We start from the raw sequence: 17,819 nt of genomic DNA on the forward strand, positions 1-17,819 counted from the left end.
TACAAACGGTTTTTATAACAAATCAAAGAAAATCACTTTTTCACTACTTTTCACAATAATTCCTGGCTAATAATGTGCTAAAACTAAAGCTATAAATTTTAACTCAATTATAATTTAGAAATTATTTTTTCTATATATCAACGCGTGTATCTCCAGCACAACTAATGAACTAATTCGATTTATAGATAACAGAATAAAAAGGATGCATTTGTTTATTTACTTAAGTTAGTCTCGAGTAAGCACGTGAATATTCGATATGATCCGAGTGTTTATCTTTTGTTTATAGGCCTACAGCTCACTCAACTACAAACGCAAAAACGAAATATTTTGAATGCACCAAAAGTATAGTATATTCATGCTTTTACATTTGTCCTGACAAAATTGCAGCGAAAATTGTAGATAACTTGCATACATTTTGCTGATTTGTTTTTGACACTTACTCAGCATTTAACAACCATATTTTTGAAAGAGCTTCGCGCCCCCCCTGGGACGGCACCGCGCCCCACCAGGGGGGCGCGCCCCACAGGTTGGAAATCGCTGCACTACTGTAAAGATTGATATTATTTCATTTGTGTGAATTTGCCATTACTTGCATAATTAAAATATAATAATTTTGTATGTGTATAAAACTCGTTGTGTAGTTTATTTTGATAATAATTAAAATCTAAATCGCGTATTTATTATCTAAATGAGTTTTTGATATTTCATGAACAAATTTGCTCTCAGCGCTTAGTCAAAAATAAACAAACACTCAAGACCCATACGCACTGCATCTCCATAAGTCGATACGCTAAAACACGGCCACATGTTTCGAACTCAAGCCGGAATGATTCAGTTTGAGGAACTCGGATAAATTCATACCGACTTGAAGTCGGGATGAGTCGGTTTGAGTCATAGGAACTCGAATCAATTCATAACGACTTGAAGTCGGGATAAGTCGGTTTGAGTCGTAGGAACTCGAATCAATTCATAACGACTTGAAGTCGGGATAAGTCGGTTTGAGTCATAGGAACTCGAATCAATTCATAACGACTTGAAGTCGGGATAAGTCGGTTTGAGTCATAGGAACTCATATCGACTTGAATGCGGTTAAAGTTATATAAATTGGAGTCGGGTGATACATTTAAGCGTATTAAAGGCGGGTGACTCGCATGATTTAATTCAAGATTTATTTTTTATATTTATTATTATTATTTTTTATATTTATTATTATTATTATTTATATTATTATAATATTGAATTAAATTAAAACTTTTTTTTATATTTATGAAAATTTGTGTTCATACATGTACACAGTAAATATTTCGCGGCTTGATACGAGTTGATTCGAATCAAGTAAAATCTGATTCGAATCAAGTCGTTAAAGGCTTGATTCGAATGATTCGAATCACTTGATTCGACTTGGCACATCACTAGTCACCACCAATGATAAATTTATTACCTAATTGAGAGAAAAAAGAAGAAAACTGAGCACAAGAAATTTTGAATCTTGGTGGACAATAAACAGCAGAAACACAAAAATTATATAAATTTGTTTCAACAGAAATTTGAGTTGCTTGTAGAAAATCATCAGAAATATTTGGTAGAACAAAATGCTTTATATTATTTTTGATTAATATAGCCGAACCGCCGCGAGCCCTGCCACTTGGGTGATTTGAATTATAAGTAGTGTAGTTATAAATTTTAAAGTAGTTTTTTTCAGTGAAGTGAGTTTCTGAGATTAATAAGATATCTATTAAGTTTAACTTTAAAAAACATTCTACTTCATTTTTGTGAGGTATTAAACCGTTGGCATTCCATTCAGCAATTTTAATTATTTTTGCCATTGCTTTTGTTGTTGACTAACGTGGATAACATATTTATTATTATGGTGTTCTGTTGCAAAAGCTGATTGAAGATATTTTTAAATTCTAAAATAAGTGTTGCTAGAGAATCAGAATCGGGATTTGAAGGTGAATGATTAGAAGAAGCAGAGTAATTGTTTTTTGCAATGTCTGCATAGGATGAATTTTGAATTGTTGGATTTAAGGCCGGAGAAATGTTGTTTATTTTATTATTAGAATTAGAATTATTAGAATTTTTAAAATTTTGGTTATTTGGATTTGGATTTATGACTGATTGATTTACTGGAGTTTTGTTTCTTTGTTCTTTAATTTTTTGGAAGTATGAGCAACCGCGATAATTAGCTGGATGAGCACCGTCGCAAAAATAACAACATGCCGGAGCATTCGGATCTTTGGTACAAGCATTAGTATTATGATTGTCTCCGCATTTTAGGCAAGCAAATGGTCTATTGCAGTATTTTTTGGTGTGGTTAAAGAGTTGACAGCGAGTGCATTGTATAATGTTGTTGGACTTTCTCGGTGGTTCGACGCGTATTATGCAGTTGAATAATTTATAAATGTTATAAATATTTTTGTTATTTCTATTTGGTTCCAGATCAACAAAAAACATATTAAGAGGTTCTTTTGTTATTCTATGTCTAATATTTAGGATATTACGTACGACATGACCCTGTTTTAATAGTTCTAATTTAATTGCATCTGTGCTTGTTGAAAAGTGTACATTTCTAAGAACAACCCTATAAGCCTTCTCTTCTTTCAATTGATATGTACGATATACGGCATTAGTTTCTTTTAGATGTCTGGATAAAGTTCGAAAATGGTCGACAGAATTACATAGAATTTTAAATGTATTGTTAGCTAAACTTCTCAGGAAATATTGATCGTGCGGAATTATTTCATTTAATTGATTAGACATAACATTAATATCGTCAACTCCGTAAATAAATATTGGAGGGGGCTTACTGACTGGAGCCGGTTTAACTGAGATGTCATCATTAGCTGTTTCTATTGTTGAAAGGGCCGAAAATCTGTTTTGAATTTTGACATCTATTCCTAATGGTTCAAATGAAGTTTTTCTTTTTTTGAAATTCACTACTTGCCATGAATTAGGAGGTTTCTTGACATCAGAATGTGGTTGAGTGAGGCTTGTAGATGCACTATAACTAGATGATATTACTTCCTGTCTTGAGTCAGAAACTGATGAAGTTGAACGCAGCGAGACCTTTTCCGATGTAAACATATTGGTCCGACCTTCTTCGCGAGGTATCTTGCTGTATTTGCTGGATCCAATAACGGTCTTTCGTACTTTTGGGATTTCTGATGGTTTACTGTCCGATTCCATATTCGCTTCTATATCTTGATTGAAATGTAAGACATTTTTTTGATTCCACAAACGCACATTAGAGTCTCGATTATGTATGGTTTTTTGTAAGCAATTATTTAATTATCTGTACACTTTTGTAAGCTTTCCATGCAATTTTAATAAACCGTAAAATTCAATCTGACATGCACCAGTCCGGAAACGTGTTTTTAATTTTATCTTATAAGTATTATAAAAACAATAAACCCCATTAGTTTGTCTATATATTGTCAGTACAATCAAACTGGAAGTTTTATTCACTTTCTATAGAAAACATAGTATAATTTATACCAAGTCTTTTTTGGTCTTTTGACTTGTTGATTACGTTTCAAGTTTTTCAGATTTTTTTGGGTTCTGGATTTTGTGTATAATTGTAAATAATACTACTCAGCTTATACAAAATATTCAAATTTTTGCGAGGAGAGATAGAAAATGAATTAAGTATTTCTTCTTTAACCTGCTTTTTAAAATGTTTCAAGTAACATTCGATGAATTGTAGTGAATTTAATAAAAAGTATATTTGTAGAGCAGGTCGAGACACAAAGATCCAATTTGACGTTGAGCAAATATAAACTATATTGTGAAAACCATAACAATTATATCACAACAAATAACACATATCAAACAAACAATTATCTGACTACGTTTAGTAAACTCTGTCTTCTACTTCATCATTGTAGAAATGTGCTTTTTTGATGTCTTTCAAAAATTTGTTATCTAAACCTTTTTACCCTATAGGCGAGGTAACTTGAAACGGGAAGGTGGCAAAAAGGTTTAAAGCCTTATTATAATTTTAAAGGTATTTTACAAAATAATTACATTTTTAACTGATACTAAAAAACTACCAACAGAAGAAAATACTTATATTATAGATTTTCAAAGATTACCGTTTATTTCACCCATTTTAAAGATTACCGTTTTCAATTCAAGGTTATAGCAGGTTATACATCTTTTTTCCTCTACTTTCAAATATTGTTGTTAAACAATGCTTAAGTTTACTGATTTTTGACACATCGGTGGTGGAACTTTTTAACCCCGGTCCTTCATATACTACTATCTATTCTTCGATAAATTCTGGGAAATTATAACTGGGAAAATGTTATTCGACAAAATGTCCCTTTGATCGATACCAAATTGAGGTTCGGAATTTAAATAACATAAATAAAAATAATATAACCTAGAAAATGTTTTATAAATACCAATGAGTATATAATGATACAAATGAGATCTTTCAGAGCATCGTGTTTGAGAAAAATATGCCAAAAAGTGCATTTTCATATTAACATTTCAAAAAAGTTGATATTTTGAGTTTCTAGTAGCACTTGCGGCCCGTTTACTAACATTTTTGTATGAAAATAAAACTACAAACAAAACTACTTGCTACAATTTAATCATAATTAAATAATATTCACGTAAAACATCCTATTAAACATAATCGAACATCATCTGTCAAAAACGTTTGACATTTCAAGTATTAGCCACCGTCGATTGTTTTATTTACATTACGCTTCAACAAAAATTTTCAAATTATAAATGTAAAGTTTCTACGCGGATTTGAAATAATTTCTCACCTTTTGGACATTCTCTGGATTGGCACGAATTTTTCAAGACTAAGACTGGCCAAATCGATTCAGCCGTTTTCGAGTTTTATTCGGACATTTGAAAGAGAGTTCCATTTTTATATATAAGATATATATATATATATATATATATATATATATATATATATACACACAATTTGGTTCATAAAATGTTTATTGAATGTGAAAATAAGTTCAATAACGCATTCTTGCCTTCAAAACCTCAAACAACCAAAATACTAACAAATAAATTTAAGAAATCGCTAAAAATTGTTTTATACAATTGTATATAAAATATTTAAAGGCTGGCACAGTGCATGCACAGGAATATTTATAAAATTATAATATAAATAAATGTTCTATACTGTGGAGTAAAAATTTCGTCATGATATTAAGGGAGCAATTCTGCCTAATAAAATAGCGTTGTCATAGCAACGCTATCTTATGCTTGTTCTTGGTATTGAAAATTATGAAAATGTCTATCACTTTGCTGTGCGATCAGGCGTATTTTACATATAAACAAGCAAGGAATAATGTTATAACAGAATTCTATTTTTTTTTTAAATTACAATACCTGTAATAACTGCTACATAATATAACATCTAGTAGCATATGTGAATAATAACATAAATATAAATAAAATAGAGTACAAGATAAAGGATAGTACACCTAAGTCTGTTTTTACACGGTTTGAAAATTGAATATTTTTAATTTTTTTACACGATTTTATTCCATTTAGCACGATTTGAAATTTTATGTACTTAAATTTATTTTGTCAAATTTAATTTTTGCGAAGTATGTTCATATCACAAAAAAGTATTGTATTAAAGTCTGAAACCATCGATAGTATCGATAGTTTGCGAACACTAGCTTAAAGATTTAATAAAATAAACATGAATTCTTGTTTTTCACTAATTTTAATAGGTATCTCTAAAGATTAGGAACAAATCACCCATTTTTGTATAAGATCAATGTCTTTTTTTACACGTTTTTTTTTACACGGCTTCTTCTGGAACCAATCTACCGTGTAAAAACAGACTTAGGTGTATTTTCATCAAAATGATATGCGTATTATGATGATTTAAATATAAATAGAAGCAAATAATGATGATAATAAAATTAATAAATAAAATTATTGAATAACAAAAATAATACTAGAAAAACAATAAAATAGAATAAAAACAGTAAGTGGCAAATAATAATAAATATAACAAAACAGAATTCTAAATGGTGCAGTTTTTATAAGATTTTTTCTTGCTTGTTTAGGGGGCGTCCATTGATCACGTAAAGTTTTTAGGGGGGGATGGGGTTTGACAAAAAATCAAGAAATATCACGAAGGGGAAAGGGGTATAATAAGATATCACGTGTATTTATTTTTTACCTGATTTTAAAAAAAAATCCAAACTTTTAAAAAAAATCAAAAATATTAGTTTTTTCTTGTAACTAAAAATACATGTAATGTGTTTGATGGAAGGTTTTCTGGGGTTCAAAAATCCTTAAAAAATCGATCACGTGATTAATGGGCGCCCCCTTTATACGTAAAACTCGCCTGATAAACGGCAAGTAGACATTTTCGCAATTTTCACTGCCAATAAATAAGTATAAGGTAGCATTGCCATGACAATGCTATTTTATGGGGCAAAATTGACCAGTAAAAGAAAATTTCTGATATAAATGTATGCTCAATCAATTTTAATATTGCTGTCGTCAGTTTCAACTAATGAGAATGTGATGATTATTATAATTGTTAAAGATTATTAACAAGTTTTTATAAGTAAGTTTATACATAATAAAAACAAATGTGTGTACAAATATTTTATATAATGTATTTAAAAAAAATTACAAGACTTTTTTGGCTAAAACTTATCTGTATTCTTGTTTTAAAAATCATATTACAAAACTTATTTGTATCCATTACAATAAACCTTGCCGCTTCAAGTCCTCGTACGTTTCCCTGTTCACAACATTTCCAAGTGAGTCCTCAAATTCTTCGTCTTGTTCCGGGTGCCATCTTTCACCTTGCTTTTGATTTTTCAGTTTCTCCCACAGCGCTAGAGCGTCTTCGATTTGGGTCACATTTGCAAAATGGGCGGTGTTGGGGATTCCTAGACAACGCATGCCGTAGGCGTGACGCCATTCTGCAAAATGCCTTTGGAAAGCTTTGGGTATTGAAAAATATGTTTGAAATTTACAAACCTTTGTAAGTAAAGTTTCCACATATTTCATAATTGTAGCTTATATTCAAGCCGTGCAGCCGTCTAAGGTATGGAATTGGTTTGCCGTCCCATTCGAGTGGTAGCTTTTTGGGATTATGCGGTACATCATCAGTATCATCTTCATCTGATTCACTGGCGCTTGCTTCAACATCGCTATCATCACGTTCACCTTCGGTACGTGCTTGTTTTCTTTGTACATTCTCCTTTGTAGCTATTCTTTGCTCGCTTAAAATATCAGAAAATCTATATATTTGTGCCTCCAAAAACGCTATTTCTTTTTGTCGCTCATTATCTTTGGATTGCTCTTTTCCTTGTTTGTTTATTAGCTAATAAATTAGAATCAAAAGACTTTTTGCCTTTTGTTGAAAACAGTCTTTGTGCACGATCTTCCAATGTACCACCGCATTTCAAACCTAAAGCTAACAGGGCTGATTTTAATCTATCTAAACCTAAAGACGCTAATTCTTCCCAACTGGAAAACGAGGATAAATCTAAATGTGCACTAATGTTTGTCAAAGCACTACCTGCTTCTTTGGGCCAACCAGGAAAACTACCGTTCTCCCATTGTTCAATAAAGTCTTTATGGACCGCATTCAGTTCCTTTTCAATATCCAAAAGCGGTTTTATCCTTGTGATATAATCATGCAAATAATTGAGCAACATTTCTAAATATTTGCGGTACTCGGAATTCTTACGGTCTTTCGGGATTTCAAACAAGTGATCAAAACTTGTTAAATAGGATATGTAATCGATTTTGTCAATGTTTTTGAGGTTAATATACTTTTCGTAACATTCGTGTAGATCTAAATATTTACCATAACCTTCTTCGTCGGTGAACTCTACGAGATTTGTGTATTCTTCTGAGGTGTTATTACGCATGTTATCTAACTCTTCGAATTCTACGCAAAGGGGGACACTTATCTCGTGTGGGTGCTTTCGGTAGAACTCTTTGATTTGTTTTAGACGGTTGTAGAATTCATTGAACTCGTTTGGGCCTGACAGAGCAGCGACTTCATCTTTTCGGGCGCCGTCTTTATCTTCGTATAATTCTTTTAGATTTTTTGTACTGTTCATGTGGTGATCTAGCAGCATTTTTAATCTGTGATCGGAATTTATATTGTCACGTACTGTTGTTTTCTTGAAAATCATTTCTTTAACCATTGCATCGACTAAACGTTCGCGTTCCTCGTGGTAACGTCGCTGTTGCTCGAGTAATGTCTCCATGATAATTGTAATTAGATAAATAATTGTTTATAGAATGTAAATTAAATAAGCAACATATTTTATATATATTTTTTTTGAGAATAATATTTCGTCGGCAATTTTAATGAAAGTAAATTGTCAAACACAAACTTTGAGAGAACGATTGCCAACCTAGCAGGTTATTTAAGCTTCAACATGTCAGCGGCAAATACAAAAAACTAATATTCAAATTAAATGTTTTCGAAAATATTAAAACATACTCGATTTATTTTAGTTAGATCAATATATGCTTATTTTATACTTGTTTATCTATGAATATATTTATATATTATCAACTTAAATATATCGTCCATCATATATTATTTATATTTTAAATTAATTTTCCCTTACATGTTGTCTCCTATCATGTTACCATCCTGTCTCTTGCATCTCGTTACGTCCAGAACTGTCAAATACTTTAACGAAAATTTGTGAGGTTAAATTTACATTTTGTGCAAAAATAATATGTATTTTTTTAGTTAAAAGGTGCACTTAGAGTATAATGGAAGAGTTTTTGTTAAATTTTCATAGACAAGATATTGAAACTATATTGGAACATGATGATGACACCAAATACTTTTCACTGCACGTAAAGTACGTTAGGTTGAATTATAAATCACAATTGTAATGATAATTGAGATAAAGGACAGTCTTTGTATTTTGCTTTGATTTATGCATTCAATCATTTTTAATTGTTTTGACTAAATGCAGACTGACAAAACATTCTATATGAGTAGAAAAATGTATACGTATAGCTTTACAAATATCTACTTAAATACATTTAGATTTAAGTCAGTCATAGAAAAATGTCTGCGACTCTTAGTTCAAGCATTTAGCTTAAATATTTGCATGGTTATGTAACGAAAATAAAACCAGTTATTCTTATAAAGAAGATATATTGACCTCATTATGATTAAGTTAATTATTTACACAAAATCAGAAGTTTCCCAAAGAAATATATCATGTACACCTTTATGTTGTATTTGAATGCTGAAAACTTGTAAAACTAATGTTAACTCTTGCAAACTTTATCAATTTATTTATTCCTTCTATTCCATTTTCCAGCTTTACAGAATTGAACAACAGCGCTCCAGTCTTAGCGTCAAGTCTCCTCTTGCATTCTAGCCTCAGTTTAAAATTATGGAACGAAGCTCTAGTTGCAGCACAGCAAGAACTCTTAAATTCTATTCAAGGCGTTAGAATATATATGATGAGAGTAAAATCCAAAGTCCGAGTCAGATTTCAAAATTTGTATGCTAATAATGAATGCGACAACAAATTCTTTCCTAGTGAAAAGGATTTTGAAAAGTTTATACAATTCAAAGGTATAATTATACACATTTATTATATATTATATAATATATATATATATATATATATATTATTTTTTTATATAATATATTTATTATATATTATATTTATTATATATTTTATATATTTTATTTATAGGTACTGTGATAAGAATGACCCAAGCAAGGATGTTAGAGATTAAAAGAGATTACAAATGTCTTCGGTGTAAATATGTTGAGACAGTTCATGCAAATTGTAGCAAAATGTATTTAATTGAGCCGATAACCAAGTGTAAAAATCCTGAAGGTCAATGTAAGTCTTCCAAAATTGTTAGTTTTGATGAAAATAGACTTGGACCCGAGAACTGTATTGATTATCAGGAGTTGAAGATTCAGGTATATTAAAGAAATGATTGCTAATGTTATTAACTTTCTGAAGGACAAATTGTTAGAAAATCCAAATTACTGATTTAATGTTTAAAGTAACATCAAAATTAGTAAAAAAATGTGTATTTATGGGGGCCAAAAATAGACCGGTTACAATTTGGTTGGAAATAGCAAAATAAGAGAAAATTTGGTAACAAAATGTTTTGAAATGTTGAATAAATATAAAAATAACCTGGCACAACCTAATTAACTGTTTCAGAAACCTAATTCACTCTTATTTAGACAATATTTCTCATAAATCTAATATTTTTAGGAGCAAATGGGTCATCAAGGTGTCGGTTCATTACCTGCAACAATATGGATCAGTTTAGGAGAAGATTTAGTCGATACTTGTCAACCTGGAGATGACATAATTGTGTGGTAATTAAATTCGATTAATAACTGTATTTTTACATTAGTACATCTCATTTTATCATTATTTTATTTACTTTCAGTGGCATTGTGCAAAGACGTTGGAAATACATCACTGTGAACAGACATTTAGATGTGTCGCTGTCTATAAGAGCAAATTCTGTCACAGTTGTTACTAAACAGGATAATGATGTGGAAACAGAAACAGCCACAGACAGTTGGATTAAGAAATTTTGGTTTGATCACCGGGAGAATGGTAAAATGCTGCAAGCGAGGGATGTTATAATAAATAATTTTTGCCCAGAGGTAATAAAATTAAAACATTATTTAAACAATATGTAATTTCTTATCAATTTGTTTCACTTTTAGCTGTATGGAATGTATTTAATAAAACTGGCAGTCGTTCTTACAATAATAGGAGGCACATCAAATTCAAATAACTCGAAGCAGCTCAACACAAAATATACTACGAATAATGATGAACCGGTAAGGTGCTCCCAATTTTTGTCTACACAAAGAACTCCGTCGCAGGAAGACAAAGGTAGTGATGTTTCGGTACGTGGGCAGTCACATTTGTTACTCGTTGGAGATCCGGGGACTGGAAAGTCTGAATTGTTGAAGTTTGCACAGAAATTAGTGGCGAGGTAAGAACAATTTGTGTCATAAATTAATCTGTTATTGTAATAATTTTAATTTGCATTTCAGATCTGTGCTAACAACAGGAATTGGTTCAACATCTGCTGGTTTAACTGTAGCTGCTGTATGGGTAATTAAAATTTATTATTAAAATTAATATTCTATCTATAACTTCAGGTAGGGTAGTTATAGTAATGGGGCGAGAATCGAAAATGAAAATTTTTGCATTTTTCGACGTTTTGAAGGTTACTCAACATTTTGGCATACTTCAGAAAAAATGGATGTGTGTGTTTTGTATGTCCGCATTTTTTCGTCCACGTTTTCGGGCGCACGGATCAACCGATTTGAATGGTTTAAAAAACATTCGATCCCTATTGATAGGAAGATGTGCTGATTAGTTTTTGGCAAAGGCAGGTCCATCCGTTTTGGAGATACGGAGCAAAGAGTGCAGAAAATACAAATCGAGTTTTTGAGAGAACGGAGTATCGGATTTGGATGATCTAAAAAAACATTCAATGTGTAATGATTGGGAGAAGAGGTGATTAGTTTCTGGCAAAGGCAGGCCCAGCCATTTTGAAGATGCAGAGCTAAATGTGAAAAAAATGGCATTTTTTGAGTGAACTAAGCGTCCGATTTGAATGATCTAAAAAACTTTCTGCTCGTATTGACAAAACAATTGCTTTTGAGGATAAAAAATTATTACTTTTTTTTCCATAAAATATTTTTGTAATTTTGGATTAAAAATTCAAAAAATTACCCAGGCTAGGCACAGTCTAAGCGCCACTCTGGTACAAATGTTTACCCGAGTGCGTTTAGACTGTTTATGTATGTACTGGAGCACTTTTTCAATTTTGTGAAAAATATTGAAAAATGTGAAAATGCCGCCAAGCCAAGCACAGTATAAGTGAAAATTACGCACAGAATTATTTGCAAATGCGTTTAGACTGTGACTATACAGGAGCACTTTTTCAATTTTGTGTAAATTTTTGTGCAACTATTTTTTTGAAATTGAATTCGAAATGAAATGACGATTATTAATCTTTATTCTGGAGATAAATTGATTTAGGATTTACATTTGATTTGCTTAGATATAACAAGATAGCAAAAATGATGAAAGCTACAGTATTTGTAATAATATATTTGAGAACTTTTCATATTCCTCGAATATTTCATTACGGTACGGGAAGTTTCAGCAGTTTGCATTAAGGTACCATACACCACTAGTTTTTACTTATTCTGTGTTCAATTCTTTTCTTTACAGGAGTCCAGCGAATGGACCCTCGAAGCAGGTGCCCTAGTACTCTGTGATGGTGGAGTATGCTTCATAGACGAATTCACCTCGATGAAGGAGCAAGACAGAGCTTCCATACATGAAGCAATGGAGCAGCAGACAATCAGTGTCGCCAAGGCTGGTATGGTGTGCAAATTGAGCACTAGGTGTTCAGTTATAGCTGCAGCTAATCCGAGGAAAAGATACAATCAGATTGATAGCATTAGTGCCAATATCGTAATAGCACCACCTTTACTTAGCAGGTAAATACAAAATAACAAAAATAATTTGTCTTACCTAAGAAGCAGAATGAGATTAATTTCCTTTTCCTTTCAGATTTGATTTAATTTTTATCCTAAAAGATCTGCATGACGCAAAGTGGGATAGTCTAGTGGCCGATCATATTCTTTTTGGAGAGAAAAGTGATTTTGAGACTTCGGTGATTGACAGTGAAAAATGGACAGTCAAAATGTTTAAATCGTACTTTGAGTTCATAAAAAATATAAATCCTGTGATGACTGAAGAAGCCGAATTGATTTTGTCAGCTTATTATCAATACAAGAGGATGAGCCAGTATCGGGATGCATCCAGGACTACGGTGAGATTGCTGGATAGTCTTATAAGGTAAGAAAATATTTTTGTAAATATTGGTGATGGAGGTAACTTCAAAGATTGAAATTTATGCGCGAATCAGATTTTGTTTGACGGATTTTTTTTAAAGTCTTGGAATTTCTAAGGATTTGTAAAATGAAGCACAGTATAAAATTTTTGTGTAACATTTTTTATGAATGATGATTTTTAAAAAGAATAAGATTTTCTTATTTGCGTCGAGTTTTCGTGCTAAAAATACGACGCAAAGTGAATTAAGATTTGCTGTAGAAATCTTTATGAAGATCAAAACTATTATTATGCATTTTTACAACACATTTCAAGACTAATTTTCATAACTTACAAATTTTAATTTTTTTATAAATAAAAAAGTTAATCAAATCAGAAATAACGCCAAAATATTTATTTTCCTTTATTCAAGTATTTGACGTGCTATTTAGAATTTTTTATTTTTCCTGTTTGTCCTCATAAATTATCAGTGAAATATTTATGTAAAAATATACTCATCAATAAATAATATTAAAGTAATAAGAGGTTGGCAACTAAGTAATTTCACTTTCAAGCCAAGCTCCAATAATTTCCTACAAGTAGCTTAAGATTTGTGAGTCTAGTGCGACTTTTCTGGACGTCTCTGATGCTTTATCTATCAATTGATGGAATACATCAGAATTCATCATTTGTTCCTTGGAAATAAAATAAAAAATAACTTGCAAGCTCCAATGCTTTCTCTCACGATTTGCCAAAGATTTGTGAGGCTAGTACACCTTTCCTGGACGTTTTTTAGATGGTTTTATCTATTTTTATCGATTGTTGATAGAACACATCATATTTTTTCATTTGGTCCCTTGAAAGTAGATTAAAAATCATGGTTTTCTTACGAGTACATCAGGAATATATCACTCGGTCTCTTGAAAGTAGATTTTAAAAAATATCACTTGCAAGCTCCAATGATTTCTCTCACAAGTTGCCAAAGATTTGTGAGGGCAGTGCACTTATTCTGGACGTTTCTCTAATTGTTTTATCTAGTTTTATTAATTGTTGACTGAATGCATCAGAATTTATTATTTTGATCCTTGGAAATAGAATAAAAAATATTGCTTCCAAGCTCCAATGATTTTTGGTACAAGTTGCCGAAGTTACCTTTCTTAGACGTTTCTGATTGTTTTATCTCTCAATTGATGGAATTCGTCAGAATTTATCATCAGGTCTCTTGAAAGTAGATTTAAAAATATCACATCCAAGCTCGAATGGTTTTTCTCAGGAGTTGCTAAAGATTTGTGAGGCTAGTACACCTTTCCTGGACGTTTCTTTGATTGTTTTATCTAGTTTTATTAATTGTTAATAGAAAACATCAGAATTTAGCATTTAGTCCTTTGAAAATAGATTTAAAATTATCACTTCCAAAATCCAATGATTTGGTCCTTTGAAAATAGAATAAAAAATGTCACTTACAAGCTCCAATGGTTTAGAATAAAAAAATATCACTTGTAAGCTCCAATGGTTTTTCTCACGAGTTGCCAAAGATGTGTGTGGTCAGTGGCAATTCTGAATGTGTTTTTTCATGAAAATCAGAATTGATCGTTCGGTACATCACCTTTGTAATCTTATAAATTAACTTCCAATATGTCGTGGTGATTTTTGTTGATGCAAAGTTTTCGATGTGGTCTGTGTTGGTTCAAAAAATTTGTTTCATAATTATTTTCTAACTATGTTTCTGTACAAAACATATCTTTTATCACCAGCCATGATCATTTTTGAAAAGGAGCCGGTTTTTAGAAGGCGATAGTTGATCCTTATGTTCAATTGTAAGGTATCCACAATCCTCATATGGAACTTCTTAATTTGACCAAGACATTTTAAATGTTCTTCAATTGTTATATGCACTTCTTGCATCCTCTCGACTAGTTAAATGGCATTATTTAATTATATCTTTGATTTGGTCAACCTCAACTTCTGTAGACCAAGCGAAAGATTGCTCAACATAAAGGGGGGTTGCTCAACATTTTTAAAGAGTCGTAAAAGAAAGCAATTGATGTTTTTACTATCCATTTTTTACCACTTGTTTATTAATATTATTAAAATACAATACAAAAATTTAACTAGCTGTAAGTGGAATTCTGTCTTGAGGCAATTATGGCATCGTGCCTTAAGGCAAATTGCTGGAACTTCCCGTTGAATACTGAATGTTTTCAAATAGATTATTATAAATATTGTATCATTATCTAATATAAAATAATAAAATAAAATCTGAAATATTTTCGATATACAAAAAACTAAAAAAAAAAAAAAAGGAACAAATTTTTTTTTCCAAAATAAATTATTTTGTTAAGACAAGCAGAAAGTTCTTTGAATCATTTAAATCGGACGCTTAGTTCTCTCAAAAACTGCCATTTTTTACATATTTAGCTCCGTATCTTCGAAATGGCTGGGCCTGCCTTTGCCAAAAACTAATAAACACTTCTCCCAATCATTACTAATTGAATGTTTTCTAGATCATTCAAATCGGATACTCCGTTCTCTCAAAAACACGATTTCTATTTTCTGCACTCTTTGCTCCGTATCTCCGAAACGGCTGGACCTGCCTTTGCCAAAAACTAATCAGCTCTTTTCCCTATCAATAGGAATCGAATGTTTTTTGAACCATTCAAATCGGTTGATCCGTGCGCCCTAAAACGTGACTGGAAATTTGTATCCATACATACATACATACACACACACACACACATCCATTTTTTCTGAGGTATGCCAAAACGTTCAGAAACCTTCAAAACGTCGAGAAATGTAAAAATTTTCAATTCCTATTTTCGGCCCATTACAATAACTTACCCTACGGGAAGTTAAAAAAAAAGTTGAAAAATGATTACATCTTTTTTTATTTTCCATAAAATATTTTTGTAATTTTGGATTAAAAATTCAAAAAATTACCCAGGCTAAGCACAGTCTAAGCGCCACTCTGGTACAAATGTTTACCCAAGTGCGTTTAGACTGTTTATGTACTGGAGCATTTTTCCAATTTTGTGAAAAAACTATTGAAAAATATGAAAATGCCGCCAAGCTAAGCACGGTATAAGTGAAAGTGCCGCACAGAATTATTTGCAAATGCATTTAGACTGTGACTATACGGGAGCACTTTTTCAATTTTGTGTAAATTAGATTAGGCAACTATTTTTTTAATGAAATTGAATTCGAAATTAAATGACGATTGTTAATGTTCTGGAGATAAATTGATTTATGATTTACATTTGCTATCTGATTTGCTCAGATATAACAATAAGACAGCAAAAATAATGAAAGTTACAGTATTTGTAATAATATATTTGAAAACGTTTAAAATTTCTCGAATATTTCATTACGGTACGGGAAGTTCCAGCAATTAGCCTTAAGGCACGATGCCATACACCACTAGTTATTACTTAGTTGCCAACCCAAATACTACCACTAATACCCTCCTCTAACCCAATTATTATGATCCCAAAAGGTTATCGCAAGCCCACGCTCGTCTCATGTTCAAGAAACACGTTGAGGCAGTCGATGCAGTCACCACAATCATCCTGATGGAATACTCTATGCAATCGGATAACTCGAGTGGACATATTTCCATGGTCGACTTGCAGGATCCCATTAAAGCCAAAAAAATCGAAGACTACGAGAGGCTGCATCGACAGATTTTGGGCAAACTCGATTTGGAGGATTTGGTAAAAGATCAACGGGAGGATGAATCTTGTGGTAGTAATAATATATTGTCTTCACAAACACTTTGCAAATCCAGGTTTGAATCTAAGGATGAGGAGGATATGGTTGGGCTAAGCAACAAACCTAATTTTATAAAAGAACTTTTGAATTGTAGCCAGACAAGTTTTAATAAAAACAGTAATAGTAGTATGGTAAACAATTTACAAGGTTCTACACATTCTTCTGGTGAATCTGCTAATAAATCTAAAGATAATTGTAGAATTACTAAAAGTCTAAATGATAAGCCTGATTTTATAAAAAAACTTCTCAATCGTAGCCAGACAAGTCTTGATAAAAACAGTAATAGTAGTATGGTCAAACATTTAGATGGTTCTACACAATCTTCTGGTGAATCTATCAATAAATCTAAATGTAATGATGGAATAACCAAAAGTTTAAACGATAAGCCTAATTATATAAAAGAACTCTTCAATCGTAGCCAGACGAGTTTTGGTAAAACCAGTTATAGTTCTATGGTCAAACATTTAAATGTTTCTACACAATCTTCTGGTGAATCTGCTAATAAATCTAAGGATAATGATGGAGTTACCAAAAGTTTAAATAAAAAGCCTAATTTTATACAAGAACTTTTTAATCGTAGCCAGACAAGTCTTGATAAAAACAGTGATAGTGGTATGGTAAACAATTTACAAGGTTCTACACAATCTTCTGGTGACTCTATCAGTAAATCTAATGATGGAGTTACCAAAAATATTTCTATCACAGATGTTAGTTTAAATAATAAGCCTAATTTTATGAAAGAAATGCTTAATCATAATAAAAATTTAGCAATGGATGATCCTGGAGCCGATAAAGAGGATTTGGTTAAAAATATTTTTCTAAACAAGACGACAAATTTTATTGAAGACCAGGATAAATCTAAAATCAATGCCTTAAGCAGTACTGTTTCAGCCCAAATTTTAAGAAATAAATGTGAAGCTACCAAAGAAATTACTGAAGATATTTTTGACAGTAAGAGTCTTAGTATTACAAAACAAACCCCGAATAAAACTCCTGAGGATTCCAATGCATTGAAAAGTAATAATGATTCAATTGTAACTTCATCTTCAGATGATTTGTTAAACAAATGTAAACCTAATAACAACTCCAATAATTTTTTTTATTTATATATTTGTTATTAAAAATTTAATAATTTAATAATTGTTATTAAAAATTTGTTATTTGTTATTAAAACATAAATAAAAAAAATTTTCAGTATTGTCGATACTGAATTTGCATTGA

General features: G+C 31.3%; 1 protein-coding gene and 1 pseudogene across 1 annotated transcript; one reads left to right on the forward strand and one right to left on the reverse strand.

Moving 5' to 3' along the window:
• Positions 1 to 6,699: 6,699 nt before the first annotated feature.
• Positions 6,700 to 8,225, reverse strand: LOC113381447 (annotated as a pseudogene).
• A 520-nt stretch (positions 8,226 to 8,745) lies between these two features.
• LOC113381445 (probable DNA helicase MCM9) lies at positions 8,746 to 17,819 on the forward strand. The gene is made up of 13 exons (XM_026620352.1): positions 8,746 to 8,837; positions 9,309 to 9,568; positions 9,693 to 9,928; positions 10,233 to 10,339; positions 10,414 to 10,609; positions 10,700 to 10,974; positions 11,036 to 11,096; positions 12,228 to 12,499; positions 12,573 to 12,860; positions 16,324 to 16,614; positions 16,717 to 17,261; positions 17,367 to 17,615; positions 17,794 to 17,819. Exons 1-13 carry the CDS (start codon positions 8,746 to 8,748, stop codon positions 17,817 to 17,819), a joined length of 2,898 nt encoding a protein of 965 aa, XP_026476137.1.

This window comes from Ctenocephalides felis, unplaced genomic scaffold, assembly GCF_003426905.1.
Source record: "Ctenocephalides felis isolate EL2017-DRISC unplaced genomic scaffold, ASM342690v1 CF-g0.4_SCAFFOLD_02903, whole genome shotgun sequence".
NCBI lineage: Eukaryota > Metazoa > Arthropoda > Insecta > Siphonaptera > Pulicidae > Ctenocephalides > Ctenocephalides felis.